Genomic DNA, 21,335 nt, shown 5'->3' on the forward strand with positions numbered 1-21,335 from the left:
TCAAATTCAATGCATCAAACAGCAGTCAAATTCAATAAGCCAATTTAATAGCCGGATCATTAAAAGTAAGTTCTGAACTTGCTTTACAACACCAATTTACATTTGTACATTTAGTAAGTTTCTACAGTAGAAAGAGTGTTAAACAAGGGACAAACGTCGAAGGAGAGGGTTCCAAAGAGCAGAAAAATAGTAGTTAAAATAGTAGTCATTGAAGGTGGTGCAGAGAACAAGGAGTTAAACTAACAGAAGAGCGGAGCATATTTACAGGAAAGCATGAGTGGAATTATTGGAAAGCTCAGGCAAAACCATGATCCTAAGGTAAGGACAATAATGTAAAAATTGATTTCCTGGGGTATGGGGAGTAAGGATGGCTCATGCAGGACAGTTATGATGGAGGTCTGCATGGCATTCTAGGTGATTTATATTTTGCAAAATGTGGGAGTGAGGAAGCTATTGGAAAAATGAAGTATTAAGGAAACCAGGGCATTGGTGAGCAGAATAGGAGGTGGGCTGAAATTCAGTGATTCAGCAGAAGTCGACGGTTGGCATTGAAGAGTCAGATATGGGGTAGGAAGCGAAGCTTACAGTTGAACAATATGTTAGGGATCCACACTTTTAGATACTACTCTTTAATGAGTGCAGGAAATTTGATTAAGCTGAATGCCTAAGGGTTTATGGAAAACTGAATCAACAGCTTTGAGAATGTCAGAGAGTTTTAATGATTCATTCAGGTCTTAAATGTCAGATAAGCAATTAAAATGACAACAGTTTTGAGGTCAATGGAAGGAGTAAGAAAGGAAGGAGCTAAATGTTATCCATGCACAAGTGGAAAAAGCTGCCTCAATGGGCCCATTTTGAGACTATTGCAATGGCGGGTGGCTCTGGCGGCATCCATCCGGCTGACCAGAATGGCAGGATCCCACGCCAGGTTCAGAGTTGGGAAGCTAATTAATTATGCACAAGCCAGTCCCCCTCAGACTCCCTTGGCAGGCTGGCAGCTGTTTCGCCCACTTGTCCTCAGTTGGTGGTTCAAAGGGCCCAGCGTCATATTAAGATATCAGTCCAACACATTCAAATCGCTCTCTCCAGCTCACCTGAGAGATTTAGGTTTGATGCCAACGTAAATTCCTGCTGGCAAGGCGCAAGATTGGAAGGCCTGATGGCAGCTGTTTTAATAAGCATTCATGAGATTCGAATGAATGCAAATGGTGTTTGCTCCACCTGGAAGCAGGAAGAGCGACCCGCCATTGGGAGAATTGCAACGTGATTTAAAGCTAGTGGGTTTCCAACATTTTGGCTCCTGCCAATATCACCACATCCGCCCATCACCAAACCCGCTGTGGGCTGGGTTGGGAGAATTCCACCCAATGTCTCTGGAGGATATTGCCTTAAGGGAATCATATACGTAATCAAGAGAAGGGGAACCAGGGTAAAGCCACTGGCTACTACAGAGATGGATGAGGGGAGACAGGAGAAGCCATTGGAAGCATTGTGGAAAATAGGAATGGAATCATGGAGCAGTGCCACTTAGGTGGATTAGGAAAGATATTCAAAAGGCAAAAGTTAATATCTAAACTATCAAATTTGTCTCTAAATTAAAGCTCAGAAAAGCTTAACTTTATTCCAAAAAATCAATTTCATGGCCTCTTCTTTGGGCAGGACAGAGTGGTTGGTAACCAAACATGATAACTGCAAGTACCTCACAAATTTACTGAGATAAATTACCCCACAACTATTTGCATTACATACATTTGGAAGGTACATATTCTGCATATGTTTCAGCATGTCCCAATTCTTCTGGCTCCTCATCTTCAGCTTCTTCTTCCTCTTCTGGTTGTGGGTGGGTCTGTAAGAGAATTAGAAGTGTTAGGGCCACTCAAATGTGGAAAATCTACTGTGATACAGCAAAACTTATTTTGTTAGCTGTCATATTAGTCTGTCACACATTGAACAATTAGCTCACTGGCAAGTTTACAAAACAAGGAACGTGTCAAATATAACACATGTATTATTTCTACTTTAATGCCGGGTAATATGGCATTGTAGATGACAAATAACAAAGTCCAGTCTGATGAGCAGTTTTGAGCATGGCCGAGTTTAAGTCTGAATTATCCCAAGCGAACAGTCAAAGCAGGCACTGATTTGCAATGTCGATCAGAGTTTGTGATTGGTGTCTGCAGTCACATTGTACCTTTCATCTTCCAGAAGTTTGCAAAATGGCCATATTTGCCTCCCTATGCTCTGAAATTCTTCAATACAGTCCGTTCTTTCCCAGGTAGCTTGAAACCTGGTAGTTCTAATGTGGGGAACTGGGGGACAATCTTTGCAAGGTGTTTCAGTTAAATGGTATTAATGAATAAATGGAATCAAAAGGTTAATGGACTTCATGTTGTGAACAATTCGGTATAAGATTTGTTTTTTTTTATTAAATATTTTATTGAAAATTTTTGGTCAACCAACACAGTACATTGTGCATCCTTTACACAATATTATAACAACACAAATAACAATGACCTATTTTATAAACAAAAAATGAATAAATAATAAATAACAAAAATGAAAACTAGCCCTAATTGGCAACTGCCTTGTCACAAGTAACACTCTCCAAAAATATAATTTAACAGTCCAATATATAATTATCTGTAGCAACGACCTATACATACTATACAGTATATATTAACAACCCTGAGAGTCCTTCTGGTTCCTCCTCCTCCCCCCCCCCCCCCCCCCCCCGATCCTGGGCTGCTGCTGCTGCCTAGGGACGCAAAGGCCAAAACATCGGCCTCTCTCGCCTCCTGCACTCCCGGCTCTTGTGCAACCCCAAATATAGCCAACCCCCAGCTTGGTTCGACCCGGACTCCTACTACTTTTGAAAGCACCTTTGTCACCCCCATCCAAAACCTCTGTAGTGCCGGGCATGACCAAAACATATGGGTATGATTCGCTGGGCTTCTCGAGCACCTCGCACACCTATCCTCCACCCCAAAAAATTTACTGAGCCGTGCTCCAGTCATATGTGCCCTGTGTAATACCTTAAACTGAATCAGGCTTAGCCTGGCACACGAGGACGACGAGTTTACCCTGCTTAGGGCATCTGCCCACAGCCCCTCCTCGATCTCCTCCCCCAGCTCTTCTTCCCATTTCCCTTTTAGTTCATCTACCATAGTCTCCCCTTCGTCCCTCATTTCCATATATATATCTGACACCTTACCATCCCCCACCCATGTCTTTGAGATCACTCTGTCCTGCACCTCTTGTGTCGGGAGCTGCGGGAATTCCCTCACCTGTTGCCTCGCAAAAGCCCTCAGTTGCATATACCTGAATGCATTCCCTTGGGGCAACCCATATTTCTCGGTCAGCGCTCCCAGACTCGCGAACTTCCCATCCACAAATAGATCTTTCAGTTGCGTTATTCCTGCTCTTTGCCACATTCCATATCCCCCATCCATTCCCCCCGGGGCAAACCTATGGTTGTTTCTTATCGGGGACCCCCCCAAGGCTCCAGTCTTTCCCCTATGCCGTCTCCACTGTCCCCAAATCTTCAGTGTAGCCACCACCACCGGGCTTGTGGTGTAGTTCCTCGGTGAGAACGGCAATGGGGCTGTCACCATAGCCTGTAGGCTAGTCCCCCTACAGGACGCCCTCTCTAATCTCTTCCACGCCGCTCCCTCCTCCTCTCCCATCCACTTACTCACCATTGAAATATTAGCGGCCCAATAATACTCACTTAGGCTCGGTAGTGCCAGCCCCCCCCTATCCCTGCTACGCTGTAAGAATCCCTTCCTCACTCTCGGGATCTTCCCGGCCCACACAAAACCCATGATGCTCTTTTCAATCCTTTTAAAAAAAGCCTTCGTGATCACCACCGGGAGGCACTGAAACACAAAGAGGAATCTCGGGAGGACCACCATCTTAACCGCCTGCACCCTCCCTGCCATTGACAGGGATACCATATCCCATCTCTTGAAATCCTCCTCCATCTGTTCCACCAACCGCGTTAAATTTAACCGATGCAATGTGCCCCAATTCTTAGCTATCTGGATCCCCAGGTAACGAAAGTCCCTTGTTACCTTCCTCAGCGGTAGGTCCTCTATTTCTCTACTCTGCTCCCCTGGATGCACCACAAACAACTCACTTTTCCCCATGTTCAATTTATACCCTGAAAAATCCCCAAACTCCCCAAGTATCCGCATTATTTCTGGCATCCCCTCCGCCGGGTCCGCCACGTATAGTAGCAAATCGTCCGCATACAAAGATACCCGGTGCTCTTCTCCTCCCCTAAGTACTCCCCTCCACTTCTTGGAACCCCTCAACGCTATCGCCAGGGGCTCAATCGCCAGTGCAAACAATAATGGGGACAGAGGGCATCCCTGCCTTGTCCCTCTATGGAGCCGAAAATATGCAGATCCCCGTCCATTCGTGACCACGCTCGCCACTGGGGCCCTATACAACAGCTGCACCCATCTAACATACCCCTCTCCAAAACCAAATCTCCTCAACACCTCCCACAAATAATCCCACTCCACTCTATCAAATGCTTTCTCGGCATCCATCGCCACTACTATCTCCGTTTCTCCCTCTGGTGGGGCCATCATCATTACCCCTAACAACCTCCGTATATTCGTGTTCAGCTGTCTCCCCTTCACAAACCCAGTTTGGTCCTCGTGGACCACCCCCGGGACACATTCCTCTATTCTCATTGCCATTACCTTGGCCAGGACCTTGGCATCTACATTTAGGAGGGAAATAGGTCTATAGGACCCGCATTGTAGCGGGTCCTTTTCCTTCTTTAAGAGAAGCGATATCGTTGCTTCAGACATAGTCGGGGGCAGTTGTCCCCTTTCCTTTGCCTCATTAAAGGTCCTCGTCAGTACCGGGGCGAGCAAGTCCACATATTTTCTATAGAATTCGACTGGGAATCCATCCGGTCCCGGGGCCTTTCCCGCCTGCATGCTCCTAATTCCTTTCACCACTTCTTCTACCTCGATCTGTGCTCCCAGTCCCACCCTTTCCTGCTCTTCCACCTTGGGAAATTCCAGCCGATCCAAGAAGCCCATCATTCTCTCCCTCCCATCCGGGGGTTGAGCTTCATATAATTTTTTATAAAATGTCTTGAACACTCCATTCACTCTCTCCGCTCCCCGCTCCATCTCTCCTTCCTCATCCCTCACTCCCCCTATTTCCCTCGCTGCTCCCCTTTTCCTCAATTGGTGTGCCAGCAACCTGCTCGCCTTCTCCCCATATTCGTACTGTACACCCTGTGCCTTCCTCCATTGTGCCTCTGCAGTGCCTGTAGTCAGCAAGTCAAATTCTACATGTAGCCTTTGCCTTTCCCTGTACAGTCCCTCCTCCGGTGCTTCCGCATATTGTCTGTCCATCCTCAAAAGTTCTTGCAGCAACCGCTCCCGTTCCTTACTCTCCTGCTTCCCTTTATGTGCCCTTATTGATATCAGCTCCCCTCTAACCACCGCCTTCAACGCCTCCCAGACCACTCCCACCTGGACCTCCCCATTATCATTGAGTTCCAAGTACTTTTCAATGCACCCCCTCATCCTTAGACACACCCCCTCATCTGCCATTAGTCCCATGTCCATTCTCCAGGGTGGGCGCCCTCCTGTTTCCTCCCCTATCTCCAAGTCCACCCAGTGTGGAGCGTGATCCGAAATGGCTATAGCCGTATACTCCGTTTCCCTCACCTTCGGGATCAATGCCCTACCCAACACAAAAAAGTCTATTCGCGAGTAGACTTTATGGACATAGGAGAAAAACGAGAACTCCTTACTCCTAGGTCTGCTAAATCTCCACGGGTCTACACCTCCCATCTGCTCCATAAAATCTTTAAGCACCTTGGCTGCTGCCGGCCTCCTTCCAGTCCTGGACTTCGACCTATCCAGCCCTGGTTCCAACACCGTATTAAAATCTCCCCCCATTATCAACTTTCCCATCTCTAGGTCCGGAATGCGTCCTAGCATCCGCCTCATAAAATTGGCATCATCCCAGTTCGGGGCATATACGTTTACCAAAACCACCGTCTCCCCCTGTAGTTTGCCACTCACCATCACATATCTGCCCCCGTTATCCGCCATTATAGTCTTTGCCTCGAACATTACCCGCTTCCCCACTAATATAGCCACCCCCCTGTTTTTCGCATCTAGCCCCGAATGGAACACCTGCCCCACCCATCCTTTGCGTAGCCTAACCTGGTCTATCAGTTTCAGGTGTGTTTCCTGTAACATAACCACATCTGCCTTAAGTTTCTTAAGGTGTGCGAGTACCCGTGCCCTCTTTATCGGCCCGTTCAGCCCTCTCACGTTCCACGTGATCAGCCGAGTTGGGGGGCTTCCTACCCCCCCCCCTTGTCGATTAGCCATCACCTTTTTCCAGCTCCTCACCCAGTTCCCACGCAGCTGTATCTCCCCCAGGCGGTGCCCCCCCGCCCATCCTCTCCCATACCAGCTCCCCCCTCTCCCCAGCAGCAGCAACCCAGTAATTCCCCCCTCCCACCCCCCCCGCTCGATCCCCCGCTAGCGTAATTACTCCCCCCATGTTGCTCCCAGAAGTCAGCAAACTCTGGCTGACCTCGGCTTCCCCCCGTGACCTCGGCTCGCACCGTGCGACGCCCCCTCCTTCCTGCTTCTCTATTCCCGCCATGATTATCATAGCGCGGGAACCAAGCCCGCGCTTCTCCCTTGGCCCCGCCCCCAATGGCCAACGCCCCATCTCCTCCACCTCCCCTCCTCCCCCCATCACCACCTGTGGGAGAGAGAAAAGTTACCACATCGCAGGATTAGTACATAAAACCCCTCTTTGCCCCCCACATTCGCCCCACCACTTTGTTCGAACGTTCTTTTTAATAACCCGCTCATTCCAGTTTTTCTTCCACAATAAAAGTCCACGCTTCATCCGCCGTCTCAAAGTAGTGGTGCCTCCCTCGATATGTGACCCACAGTCTTGCCGGTTGCAGCATTCCAAATTTTATCTTCTTTTTATGAAGCACCGCCTTGGCCCGATTGAAGCTCGCCCTCCTTCTCGCCACCTCCGCACTCCAGTCTTGATAAACGCGGATCACCGCGTTCTCCCATTTACTGCTCCGAGTTTTCTTCGCCCATCTAAGGACCATTTCTCTATCCTTAAAACGGAGGAATCTCACCACTATGGCTCTGGGAATTTCTCCTGCTCTCGGTCCTCGCGCCATCACTCGATATGCTCCCTCCACCTCCAACGGACCCGCCGGGGCCTCCGCTCCCATTAACGAGTGCAGCATCGTGCTCACATATGCCCCGACGTCCGCTCCCTCCACACCTTCAGGAAGACCAAGAATCCTCAGGTTGTTCCTCCTTGCGTTGTTTTCCAGTGCCTCCAACCTTTCCACACATCGTTTCTGATGTGCCTCCTGCGTCTCCGTCTTCACCACCAGGCCCTGTATGTCGTCCTCATTCTCGGCTGCCTTTGCCTTCACGACCCGAAGCTCCCGCTCCTGGGTCTTTTGTTCCTCCTTTAGCCCTTCGATCGCCTGTAGTATCGGGGCCAACAGCTCTTTCTTCATTTCCTTTTTTATCTCTTCCACACAGCATTTCAAGAACTCTTGTTGTTCAAGGCCCCATGTTAAACTGCCACCTTCTGATGCCATCTTGGTTTTTGCTTGCCTTCCTTGCCGCTGTTCTAAAGGATCCACTGCAATCCGGCCACTCTCTCCTCCTTTTTCCATCCGTATCCAGGGGGGATTCCCTTCTGGTTTACCGCACAGTGTTTTTAGCCGTCAAAATTGCCGTTGGGGCTCCTATCAAGAGCCCAAAAGTCCGTTTCACAGGGAGCTGCCGAAACGTGCGACTCAGCTGGTCATCGCCGCACCCGGAAGTCGGTATAAGATTTGTTAAGAGACTTTGGGCAAGATTCTCCATCCCGCTGCACCAGAAATCCCTGTCGGGATTCTCCGTCTCGCCAGCCGGCCAACGCGGTTTCCCATTGTGGGCAGCCCCACGCCGTCGGGAAATCCCAAGGGCTGCCGGCGAAATGCAGAATCCTGACAGCGGAGAATCCAGCTCCTTATCTGGAACAGTGCTAGGCGTGTGTCAGCTTTCTTTGAAGGTCTATCACATGATAAGTGTCAGCAGCTGTCAAGAGTTTGCAAGGAAAAAGTAACATCCAAGCATTTACAGACTAACGGATTTATTTTAACATTTTTCTATTTTTGTCTCCTATGGTTGACTTTTATTGACTTTTCTTTTCTTCCTGTTCTTTATCGTCTTTCTACATTTTCCCTTCCCCCTGAAAGCTTTCTTAGATCCTGCCAACATTTTTCAGGGCCATGACAATATCCTAATGCATTGTTTAGCATGATGGGATCATAGAATTTACAGTGCAGAAGGAGGCTATTCGGCCCATCGAGTCTGCACTGGCTCTTGGAGAGAGCACCCTACCCAAGGTCAACACCTCCACCCTATCCCCATAACCCAGTAACCCCACCCAACACTAAGGGCAATTTTGGACACTAAGGGCAATTGATCATGGCCAATCCACCTAATCTGCACATCTTTGGACTGTGGGAGGAAACCGGAGCACCCGGAGGAAACCCACGCACACACGGGGAGGATGTGCAGACTCCGCACAGACAGAGACCCAAGCCGGAATCGAACCTGGGACCCTGGAGCTGTGAAGCAATTGTGCTATCCACAACGCTACTGTGCTGCCCACGGATCTACCCAGTTCTGCTTTGTAACATTTAGCAGGGTACACTGTGTGACCGTATTCAGACTCAAACAGCAATGCAAGCTGACCACGGCCCTAGTGCTCCTTTCATAATACTGGTCAGCCATCTAATAATAATAACAATAATAACAATAATAATCGCTTATTCTGGCCAATTCTGTGAAAAATAAATCACCAAGGAAAATTTGATCCAATTGGTTGCCCCTGACCAGGGGCGTCATTCTCCGACCCCCCCGCCGGGTCGGAGAATGGCCGTTGGCCGCCGTGAATCCCGCCCCCGCCGAAGTCTCCGGTACCGGAGATTGGGCGGGGGCGGGAATCGGGCCGCGCCGGTTGGTGGGACCCCCCGCTGGATTCTCCGGCCCGGATGGGCCGAAGTCCCGCCCAGGAATTGCCTGTCCCGCTGACGTAAATCAAACCTGGTATTTACCGGCGGGACCAGGCGGCGTGGGCGGGCTCCAGCGTCCTGGGGGGGGGCACGGGGCGATCTGACCCTGGGGGGTGCCCCCACGGTGGCCTGGCCCGCGATCGGGGCCCACCGATCCGCGGGCGGGCCTGTGCCGTGGGGGCACTCTTTCCCTTCCGCCTCCGCTACGGCCTCCACCATGGCGGAGGCGGAAGAGACTCTCCCCACTGCGCATGCGCGGGAAACTGACAGCGGCCGCTGACGCTCCCGCGCATGCGCCGGGAAACTGACAGCGGCCGCTGACGCTCCCGCGCATGCGGCGCATTTCCGCGCCAGATGGCGGGGCAACAAACGCCATTTCCGCCAGCTGGCGGGGCGGAAATCCCTCCGGCGTCGGCCTAGTCCCTCAATGTTGAGGCTAGGCCGCCAAAGATGCGGAGCATTCCGCACCTTTGGGCCGGCGCGATGCCCGTCTGATTGGCGCCGTCTTTGGCGCCATTCGGCGGACATCCCGCCGTTGGGGGAGAATTTCGCCCCAGGTTTCTAGCGGCAAATATATTTTTCAACTAAACTAAAACTTCCCAAAAGGCGAGCATATTACACTCTGGAATGCAAATGCTAGATCATGACAGCAAAAATACCTGAAAGAGGGGAGGTCTGTTGGTGATTTGCAGATGAGTTGGAAACGACAGACATGGTGAAAATCTGTGTGCAAGCTGTAAAACACAAACAGGCAGCAGTCCGCCAAATAATAACAATGTGGTTAACTCTTAAATACCCCCTGAGATGGGCAATAAACGCTGGCCTAGACAGCGATGCCCACGTCCCACAAATGCTGGCTGAGCCAGCGATGCCCACGTCCCACAAATTAATTTTAAAAACTCAAACAAATTGCCAATCTATTTCACTTATGAATTCTTTTCAAAAAAATGAAGAAATATGGTATAAGCAAGATCTCACACGTCAATTCTGCTGGGGAAAAAAAGAGTTTTTGTGACTATCAGTTCAAAACTGGGTCAGTGGCAGTGGAGATACTCTCCATGATCATGTATTTTTCCAACACTCTGTCTCAGTCTGACATGAAGAATGGTCTAGAACGATGAAAGGTTTAGGATAGCTGTTGGCACCTTTATAATTATATCCCAGTAAAAGTCAGCTCATGCATTTTGGTCGAAAAAATGGAAAGGCAACTTCTTATCCAAATGGGGAGAGACTTTGGGGAGCTCCGATGCAGAGAGATCTTGGGGGTCCGTGTGCATGAGTCATAGAAAATGAGCTTGCAGGCGCAGCGGATATTGGATTTTATTTATTGTCACGTGTACCGAGGTACAGTGAAAAGTTTTTTTCTGCAAGCAGCTCAGCAGATCATTAAGTACATGAAAATAAAATAAAATAAAAGATAACAAGGAGAGCAAATGGAATGTTGGCAGTTATAACTAAAGGAATAGAATATAAAGGTAAGGAACTATACAAGGCATTGGTGAGACCACACCTGGAGAAATGTGCAGTTTTGGTCCCCTTATTTGAGGAATTTGTAGCGGCATTGGAGGCAGTTCAGAGGAGGTTCACTAGATTGTTCCAGAGATGAGGGGTTTGTCGTGTGAAGAGAGATCGAACAGTTTAGGCCGATTCTCTCTAGAGTTTTGAAGAATGAGGGGAGATCTCATTGAGGTATACAAGACGCTAAAAGTTCTGGATAAAGTAGACGTGGAGCTGATGCTTCCTCTTGTGGAACATTCTAGAACGAGAGATCATAGTCTCAGAATAAGAGGTAGCAAATTCGAAACAGATTTGAGGAAAAACTACTTCTCCCAAAGGGTTGTGAATCTGTGGAATTTGCGACCCCAGAGTCCGGTGGATACAGGGACAGTCAGTAAATTTGAGGAGTTGGACAGATTTTTAATGAGCAATGGGTTGAAGGGTCATGGAGAACGGGCAGGATGGTGGAGTTGAGGCCAGGATTGGATCAGCCATGATCACATTGAGGGTGTTAGGCTCGGGAGGCTAAATTGCCGACTCCTGCTCCTAGGTCATGTGTTCTAGGGAGGCGGTGCTCTGGCTGATTTCGCAATCCAGCTCTTGGTCTGTAACATTGTAGGTAGCAGATGAGAAACATATTAGCCATGATCGAATGGCGGAGCAGACTCGATGGGCCAAATGGTCTAATTCTGCTCCTATATCTTATGAACGTATTTAGGAGACAACGGGGACAATTCTTCTATTTCTGTGAAGTTCTCTTTAGTGATTCATTCTTAATATATATAGAAATGTAACAAAAGTATTTGTATAATGTCTTTCATCACTCCGATACTAATCAGAGGGAATGACCCCAGCTCTCTCTAGTGACAAGAGCAACACGTAAACATTTGAAAAGCAAGCAAAGGGAAGTAATACAGGAACAAGTGTAGGTCATCCAGCTTGCTCCGGCATTCCATTAGATCAAGGGTGATCTGTATCTTAACACCATATGTATGCTTTGGTTCCATAATCCTGAACACTCTTGTCTAACAAAACCTAGCATTCTCAGTTTTGAACAACACTTTGGCAGAGAGAACTCCAGATTTCCATCACCATTATGTGAACAGGTGCTTTCTGACATCATCCCTGAATTGCTCAGCATGGTGGCGCACTGGTTAGCACTGCTGCCTCACAGCTCCAGGATCCCCAGGTACAATTCCGGCCTTGGGTGACTGTCTGTGTAGAGTTTGCACGTTCTCCTCATGTCTGCGTGGGTTTCCTCTGAGTGCTCACAGTCCAAAGATGTGCTGGTTAGATGGATTGGCCATGCTAAATTGGCCCTTAATGTCCAAACGGTTAGGTGGGGTTACTGGATTACGGGGATAGGGTGGAGGCGTGGGCTTTAAGTAGGGTGTTCTTTCTAACAGATTGATGGGCTGAATGGCCTCCTTCTGCACTGTAAATGCTATGATTAGGGGTTGGTGTAGCACAGTGGGTTAAACAGCTGGCCTGTGATGCAGAACAAGGCGAGCAGCACGGTTCAATTCCCGTACCGGCCTCGCCGAACAGGCGCCGGAATGTGGCGACTAGGGGCTTTTCACAGTAACTTCATTGAAGCCTACTTGCGACAATAAGCGAGTATTATTATTATGATGATTCTATGATTTCCTTTCCCCCAATTATACAGAGATAGACACGGCTCAATGCATATTTAAACTGGGGGTAGTCGGAATCTTGGGGGGGGGGGGTCTGTGCAGTGTAAACTGTGCACTGGGAAAGGAGAAGAGTACCAGTGTGAACTGCAGAAAGAGAAAGAGGAGTGACTTCATGAACAAGTTTAGCATCAAATGAGTGGGGGAGAAAATGCTGCAATCTCTCAGTGGCTCTATATACTGTATTTTGATTCCACTAACAGTGAGTGCTATTGAGGCCAGCCATGAAAATTTCCTCAAGTTGCAAGTAAGCCTGTGCTCTAGTTCCAGTGGAAGGAGTTCCTCTCCACACCATGTGTAACAAAATTCTTATCAGATTCTTTAAAAAGAGCATTACAATATTATTTCTATTGGGTAGTAGTAAAGAGCAGTAACTGATCTGCCAGTTATACCATCCAAATAAACAGTGAAATATATCCAATCATATCCTTTCAACACAGACCTCGATATTCGAATCTATTCTTGGATCCCAAATACTTGGAGTAAGAACATCCAGATTAAAATCCTCAGTATCGGCAATATCAGACAGTGATGGATCAGGTGAGGAGAAAAGGGAATTATCATCCATACAATTGAAATCCTGAAAAACAGAGTTGAAAAATCAACGAAAGGTAAATATTGTGACACTTCTTGCTGAATGCTTAAACAAGACTTTTTAAAATGGCAGAAACAAAATACTGCAGATGCTGGCAATCTGAAATAAAAACAGAAAATGCTGGATAAACTCAGCAGGTCCGGCAGTGTCCGTGGAGAGAGACAGAGATAACGTTTCGAGGCTCAAAAGAGTCATACGGTCTAAAAACTTGCGCGATTTACGACGCTCGTTATGCCTTGCAAGATGAGGCGTCATGATTTGTTTTCCATATTAAATTTTTTTTTTTAACAGTACCCAATTCATTTTTTCGAATTAAGGAGCAATTTTATCGTGGCCAATCCACCTACCCTGCACACCATTGGGTTGTGGGGGAGAAACCCACGCAAACACGGGGAGAATGTGCAAACTCCACACGGACACTGACCCAGAGCCGGGATTGAACCTGGGATCTCGGCGCCGTGAGGCAACCGTGCTAACCACTTGCGCCACTGTGCTGCCCTAGTACTCCAAATAATTAATGACCCAGTTCACACAAGCTTATTGTTCGGTAAGTCTAAAATTAAAATACCAACGCACAGACAAAATAATTATTTCAGGAAAGTGGAGCAGTCTGACTGAAAATGATACTGAAGAGTCTTGATGTACTAATAACAAAACACGCTTACATAATACATTACCTTTCCGTGTCCAACACACACAATTTTATTTTTGAGGAATAGATCCATACCTGTGGCACTTGCATAAACGACTCGTGCAAATGGTAGTCTATTTTGCAGCTCTAGTACAGCCAGGCCTGTTTTGGTGGATTTGGTACTGCCATTCACGCAAACATATTTTTGCTTTGTGACATTCATCAAATACAATCGAATTAAGGGGCAATTTTATCGTGGCCAATCCTCCCACCCTGCACACCTTTGGGTTGTGGGGGTGAAACCCACGCAGTCACGGGGAGAACGTGCAAACTCCACACGGACAGTGACACAGAGCCGGGATCGAACCTGGGACATCGGCGGCGTGAGACAGCAGTGCTAACCACCGTGCTGCCAGTGAGTCTGTTTTTAAGTGTGCAGTAAATATGTTTGTGTCAGAGTTACCTGAGGCGCGGGACCTAACGGCATTGCCTCGGAGACTCTGACCTGCCACCGCTTAGCAATGGTTTCCACAAATGTGAACCTTGGGGGGTTCTCCCAGGCGATTGGGGGCCCAGGGTGGTCAGACTCTAGGCACGGTGGTACCCTGGCACTCCCGTGACACCTGGACACCCTGGCAGGGGCACTGCCAGGACCAAGGTACCCAGATGGCATCCTGCCCATGCTGGGGAACAGGCCAGGGTCCCCCTGCCCTTATGAGATTGGGTGTGGAGGGTTCAAGGACCCTCAATTAGTAAATCGGGGCGTGGGGGGGTGAAAAGGTCTGGAGGCCACGGTGGGAGGATCAGAGATCGGGGTGCAATTTAAAAATGGCGTCTCGATCTATTCCTGTACTGACGAGTTCAGCTCGTCAGTGCAAGAAATGGGTGTTCCTTGCCAAGGCCCAAAAAAGAAGCAGACCCCGTTTACTAGCGAGGTCATTCTTGGTGCTTTAGCGCTGGGAAACACCCACTAAACCCGCCCAAAACCGGACTCTGTTTTCTCTATCCCCCTCCATCCAGTAGGCAACCTCAATGCAATGGCCAGCGGCTTGATTGCTATGGCAAACAACAGCGGGGATAATGGGCTCTCCTGTCTTGTATTCCTGTGTTCGGTTGGAAATAACCCGAGCTCAGGGCGTTAGTAGGCATACTCGTAGTGGAGGCACTGTATAAAAGTTTAATCCGTTAAATAAATTTCAGCCTGAAGCGAAACTGGCCCAGGGTCTCAAAGAGGTTCCTCCACTCAACCCTATCGAAAGCCTTCCCTACATTCATCGAAATAATCTCCTCTGGCTCAGTCCCGAAGGAGGGCAGCGACACAACATTAAAAAAATATATATATTTTATTTCAAACATCATCAAATTCTTACATACAACGGCTTAACTATATCATACAAACAGTTTGTCATTTTTATTTTAACAAAGTAATGATAACAAAACATTTATCAACCCTCCTAATATCGGCCGACAACTGCCAGTCCGTAACAAATCCAGTCTGCTGTGCCCAAATCATCCCAGGTGGGCAGGGCTCCAATCTCATTGCCAACAATTTAGTGTCAGCGTTTAACAATGAGATAGGCTGATACGACCGACATTCCATGGAATCCTTGTCCTTCCGGACGACAAGCGTCAGCATGGCCGGGATCAGCCCCCGGGACACGGAATCATTAAACACATTCAGCAGAAGTGGGACCAACTGACCAGCAAACAGTTTGTAAAATTCAATGCTTTGCCCGTCTGCATTAACCGAATACAACTCATGATCTACTTCAGCCCAATCGGCGTCTCCAACTTCTGCATCTCTCCTGTTCCCACCTCCGTGAACGCCAACCCATCCAAAAATTGTCTCATTGATGAGCCCTCCACCGGGGACTCTGACTCATTCAACCTACGGTAGAAGGCCTCAAACACCTCATTAACCTTCTCTGGGGCAGCAAGTATCCCGCCACCCGTGTCCCTGATCTTCCGGTGGGTTGCCTGCCTCCTCAGCTGGTGACCAACAGACGACTGGCCTTCTCCCCATATTCATTGCAAGTCCTCCTCAAGTGACGCAGCTGGGTCACCGCCTTACGTTGACAACAACTCAAACTCCATTTGTAACTTCATTCTGTCCGCCAGTAACTCCAGCGTCGGGGCAATCGAGTACTGGCAGATCACCTCGAGAATGGCGTCCACCAGCTTCAGCTTCTCCACCTTCCCAGATTTATCCCTATGTCTCTTAAATGAGATCATCTCCCCCAACCACTGTCTTCAGGGCCTCCCCGAGCGTGGACGGCAAGATCGCCTCGTTCCTGCTGAACCCAACATACTCCCCAACGGCAGAGGATACCCGCTCTCAAAAACTCTTATCTGTGAGCAACACCGTGACAGTCTCCACGGGTGTTTCTGAGAGTGGCCCGCGGGGCTCCAACATCAGGTCCACAAAATGCAGAGCATGATCCACTATAATATTTGCCAAGTAACTCGCTCCCCCCACTCCAGGGAGAAGCAGTCAATTTGGGAGTGGACCCAGTGGATCTGAGAAAATGAAGAAAACAACTTATCCCTCGGAAACATAACCCCCCCCCCCCGCCACAATTAGCTGAGAATCAAGATCTGGGATAGATGCCAGCACCTTATTACTGGGCCATTTAACCCCTCATATTGGGCAGCACGGTAGCATAGTGGTTAGCACAATTTCTTCACAGCTCCAGGGTCCCAGGTTCGATTCCCGACTGGGTCACTGTCTGTGCGGAGTCTGCACGTTCTCCCCGTGTGTGCGTGGGTTTCCTCCGGGGCTCCGGTTTCCTCCCACTGTCCAAAGATGTGCGGGTTAAGTGGATTGGCCATGATAAATTGCCCTTAGTGTCCAAAAAGGTTAAATGTGGGTTGCTGGGTTACGGGGATAGGGTAGATACGTGGGCTTCAGTAGGGTGCTCTTTGTAAGGGCCGGTGCAGACTCAATGGGCCGAATGGCCTACTTCTGCACTGTAAATTCTATGAAATTCATTCCAGGTTATCAACCGGATCAGGGCCTCTAGTTCCCCCCAGGATCAGCCATACCTACCCTATGAGGCAATCCAGCAGTGCCTCAACCTATGCCAGCTCTGGGCTCACTTAAGATGTCCACCTCATCCTCCAGAAATTCAGTCCCAAAACAAGGAGTCATCACCGTCAGCAGTCTCCCCCCCACCTCCCACCCAGCTCCAGCCATCCTGAAGACAAACCAAACAAGCAAAAGAACAAAAGCGCCCCCTCCACACGCCTAAACAAAGCAGAAACAAAAGCTCATTACCTTATAAACACAAAAATAAATAAACACACCCTCATGGTAACGAGCTGTAGACATCTCCCCTGTTCTGCTTCCGTTAGCTAGCATACTGCTCGTAGGGTAAACCCAGCACAGGGTAGAAATCAAAGGATCACCAATATATCAACAATCAACCTCTCTCTCCGCCACCCCCCCCCCCCCCCCCCCCCCCCCCCCACCACCACAAACTTTAATATAGAACCCGAGAGGAAAAAACAACATCAGTCCCCCTTCCCCAAAATGAAACTAAACAGTGCTATATACAAACCTCAACTTCGCCCAGCACACACCCACCCATCAACAAGCCCAATCACAGCTCCAAGCCCTCCTACACATTGCAGAAATCCCCCAGAAAATACAAATGCAGATTAATTTAACAATGAGCAACAACAAACTCCATAGTCCTCAAGCACTTTAGTTCAATCGCAGCCTGTGCTTCCTGACAAACCCATTTGCTTCCTCCGGCACATCAAAATAATTGTCTCTGTCCTCGAAGGTTACCGAAGACGAGCCGGGTACACAACGCCAAACCTCTCGTAGCCTTTATTCAGCACGGCCGTGGCCTTATTAAACGTTGCACGCCTTCTCGCCATCTCTGTCCCAACATCTTTATGTATGCTGATGGCATGGCCCCCCCATCTACAGTCTCAAAGGTCCTTCGCCCACCTCAGGACCAGCTCCTTATTCAGACATCAATGAAACCTGACTACGATTGCCCCAGGTCGCCCCCCCAATCTGGGCTTCTGCCTCAGCGACCGTTGGGCCCAGTCGAACTCAGGAGGGGTTGAGAAGACTCCCTTCCCGGTCAACTTTCCGAACATCTTGGACACATAATCCGAGGAGTTGGGCCCTCCAGGCCCTTCGGCAGCCCGACGATCTTGTTTTGCTGTCTTGGTGGTTCTCCAGATTGTCAACCTTGGCCTTTAGCACCCTCTGGTCCTCCGCCAGCACCACCCTATCTGCCTCCAAGTATCTTATCTATATCTAATCACTGTGGTCAGAGAATGCCGCCTCCACATTCTGTATCGTCGCCTCATGTACCTCCTTCGTCAATCCATGGTCACCCAAATTGGGGCCAAAGTGCTTAGCACTGTTGCTTCACAGCGCCAGAGTCCCAGGTTCGATTCCGGCTTGGGTCACTGTCTGAGTGGAGTCTGCACGTTCTCCCCGTGTCTGTGTGGGTTTCCTCCGGGTGCTCCGGTTTCCTCCCACAAGTCCCGAAAGACGTGCTGTTTGGTGAATTGGACATTCTGAATTCTCCCTCTGTGTACCCGAACAGGCGCCGGAATGTGGCGACTAGGGGATTTTCACAGTGACTTCATTGCAGTGTTAATGTAAGCCTACTTGTGACACAAATAAAGATTATTATTATTATTTTCCAGATCCTCAGCTACTGCCTGCCGCTGCTACTTAAGTTCGTCTGTCAAGAAGGTAACCACATTCTCAGCCACAAAGTCAGCAGAAGCTGCCACCACGTTCCCGCTGGGGATCGAGGAACTTTTGATTCCGTCGACGCACCCTCGCCCGGTTTCTGGTTTGAGCTATTTCTGAAGGATATTACTCAAACAAGGGGGCCTTATTTAATCAAATTACACCAATTTCCTCTAGAAAATTGCTCAGAAGGCAGGCCGAAAGGGCCAGAAAACAAGTACCCTGGCGGGAGCCACCGCATGTGCGGCTGCTCACCACATCACCGCCACCGGACGTCCATATTTTTCTTCTTAATGGAATAACAAAATTAGAACTGGCATAACCACAAAGCTCAAGGGGCCAACAACACACAAGCACTGAACATTGTTAATCACATCTAGAATTGGGCTAATTAACAGATTGTTCAAAACTGTTAATGTCAACTACCAAAGGAATTACTCTTCAAACAATATTAGGTCAGACTCTGATTGCTGCTATGGTTACTATTCAGTATCCATTCATGCTAATTTACCAAGATACACGGAATTTGCCTGTGTAACCTTCGCTACTTCTTTTTATTAAACCTGACCCTTAATGGTTTGCTGCTCAACAACACTGAACACACTTGCATACGTCTTTTAAGCAATTGTGTATCAAAATGTAACTGTAAGTTGTAATGAATAAACAATGTTTAGTACGTGACTTTAAGGTCTCATCTTTTTTACTGATTTGGCAAGAGTCAACTCAACTCAGTCAGCAGCTTTACTCCACACTACATTCGTTCTGATCCAGCTTTAAACATAAGCGAGTCATTGCAACACAAGGTATTGTTCATCTCTACATCTATACTGGCAGATAATATCCCAGAAAATTTCTTATAAGTAAGAAAGAAGGGAAATAAAAGTTCCTTGGCATACGAGTGTCAGGATACAGAAACCCAGGACTGTCCTGGCAATCTGGAAAGATCAAGACATGGTTGTGTAGCCTCAGAGCACACCATTTAGGAGCGAGGCAAGTATCCTGGCTGGTCGCTGTACCAAGAACCCACAATTAACAGAATGCTTGCCTGAGGGGCCGGGGGAGATACTCTCCTATTCTTCCTGGGCCACAAGCAGAGCTACAAAAATCAGTTAACTGTCTGATCCAGCTGCTGCAGGGATTCCTAAACTCAGGGAACCGGCCCGGCCGGTTAGTGTTAAATGAGGCTCCCAAACACACTGGGAGCCCGATTTAAATGTAATGAACAGAGGCAATCATTATAATGAACATCAAACTGCTGTTGTAAAAATGGTGACATGCACACGTGGTTAGGTTAGGGTTGCATTCCATGATTTTTATTTTTTAACAACCCTTTTCTACCTGTTGTGGATGGGAGTTGGTGTTAATAGTGACCCCATTATTTCTGGACAAAGTTTCTGTTTTATTGATTTATACCAGGAAGCATTCCTTGGAGTTAAAAATACTTATTATTTTCCTAACTCTCTATGCTTCTAATTGAAACCTTGAGTATTCCATCCCTAGAAAATGCAGCCAAATGAATTAAAGGGAATTTTATGACAAGAAAAGGATTTATAAATAAAGTTAACCTAAAGCAGATACGTTTTTAAAAAAAAGAAAGGTTCTCTTGTAGCAACGGAGGGTCATGAGCTGCGATCCATCTCTTGCCTTCTTCCACTGAAGAATAAAACTCTCCTATGTAAACAGTCCCACAAAGGTGCATCTTCTGATGCAGTAGTAATATGGGTTCATCTATACACCAATCTCAAGACAGAAGCTTGGCTAGAGTAGGTTCAAAGGGCAAATATGTGTACAAGAAAGAAAAAACTTTGAGTGACAAGACATAGGGTGCAATCAAACTAAAAAAAAAAGTCCGTTCTGGGCGGAATTCGCAGAGTTGTTCCTCGTGCTTAACTGGGTAACGATGCTCTCAAGCTTCTGCCAATGTTCCTCTGCACTAAGCTATTATGTAGACTGGCATGCAGGGATGGCACGGTGGCGCAGTGGTTAGCACTGCTGCTTCACGGCGCTGAGGACCCGGGTTCGATCCCGGCCCCGGGTCACTGTCCATGTGGAGTTTGCACATTCTCCCCGTGTCTGCGTTTGACTCACCCCCACAACCCAAAGATGTGCAGGGTAGGTGGATTGGCCACGCTAAATTGCCCCTCAATTGGAAAAAAAAGAATTAGTACTCTAAATTTATACATAAAAAAGTAGACTAGCATGTACTGTAATGAATTCTGCTCTAACTTTCAGTCCCCAGGATGAAGTATCTAGCCACTGACCTGGTTCTCCTGCCACAAAGATACAAGTGAGATCCAGGCATTACGGTGGAGGAATTGGCAACGTGCCATGGAGTTCAATCGTTTTCGCACAAAAGATACTTCCAATTAATTTTCATTGAACATTTTTACCACATGTACGTAAGCAACATGTATTGATAGAATGAATAATTTATTTGAAAGAATAATTATAAAAATGTGAATATTAGAAAAAAATGACTCACCAAATGTAGGACTTGCATAAATTAAATCAATTCAAAGCTGTACATACAGCAATATTTCAAAATCGATTTTAGTGGATCAGGAGCGACTTCAAAACCTTGTAAGGCTTGGTGAAATCTTTAATATTTATCACAGCTGAGATATTTAAATCATCGACAGCCACAGGAGAGGTGCCTGAAGATTGGAGGGTAGCAAATGTTGTGCCCTTGTTTAAGAAGGACTGTAGGGATAAGCCTGGGAACTACAGACAGCCTTACTTCTGTAATGGGTAAATTGTTGGAAGGTATTCTGAGGGACAGGATCTACAGGCATTTAGACAGGCAAGGGCTAATTAGGGGAAGTCAGCATGGCTTTGTAAGGGGAAAGTCATGTCTCATGAATTTGATTGAGTTTTTTGAAGGGGTAACCAGGAAGGTAAATGAGGGCAGTGCAGTCGCCGTTGTCTACATGGACTTTAGCAAGGCCTTTGACAAGGTACCGCATGGTAGGTTGTTGCAAAAGGTTAAAGCTCACGGAATCCAAGGCGAGGTAGCCAAGTGGATTCAAAATTGGCCTGGCGACCGAAGCCAAGGGGTGGTTGTGGAGGGTTGTTTTTCAAACTGGAGGCCTGTGACCAGCGGTGTG

The 21,335-nt window shown here is 47.9% G+C and overlaps 1 protein-coding gene across 2 annotated transcripts in view; it reads right to left on the reverse strand.

Annotated features, from left to right (window-relative positions):
* sbno2b (strawberry notch homolog 2b) overlaps positions 1-21,335 on the reverse strand; it is a 313,687-nt gene that overhangs the window by 100,249 nt on the left and 192,103 nt on the right. For both annotated transcript variants that reach the window (XM_072482059.1, XM_072482060.1), the window contains 3 exons: positions 12,728-12,865; positions 9,757-9,831; positions 1,750-1,846 (listed from right to left, as the gene is read on the reverse strand). In XM_072482059.1, the coding sequence (XP_072338160.1) occupies positions 1,750-1,846; positions 9,757-9,831; positions 12,728-12,865 (310 nt within the window). The remainder of the gene's footprint in view (positions 1-1,749; positions 1,847-9,756; positions 9,832-12,727; positions 12,866-21,335) is intronic.

Source organism: Scyliorhinus torazame, chromosome 18, assembly GCF_047496885.1.
Source record: "Scyliorhinus torazame isolate Kashiwa2021f chromosome 18, sScyTor2.1, whole genome shotgun sequence".
Taxonomy (NCBI): domain Eukaryota; kingdom Metazoa; phylum Chordata; class Chondrichthyes; order Carcharhiniformes; family Scyliorhinidae; genus Scyliorhinus; species Scyliorhinus torazame.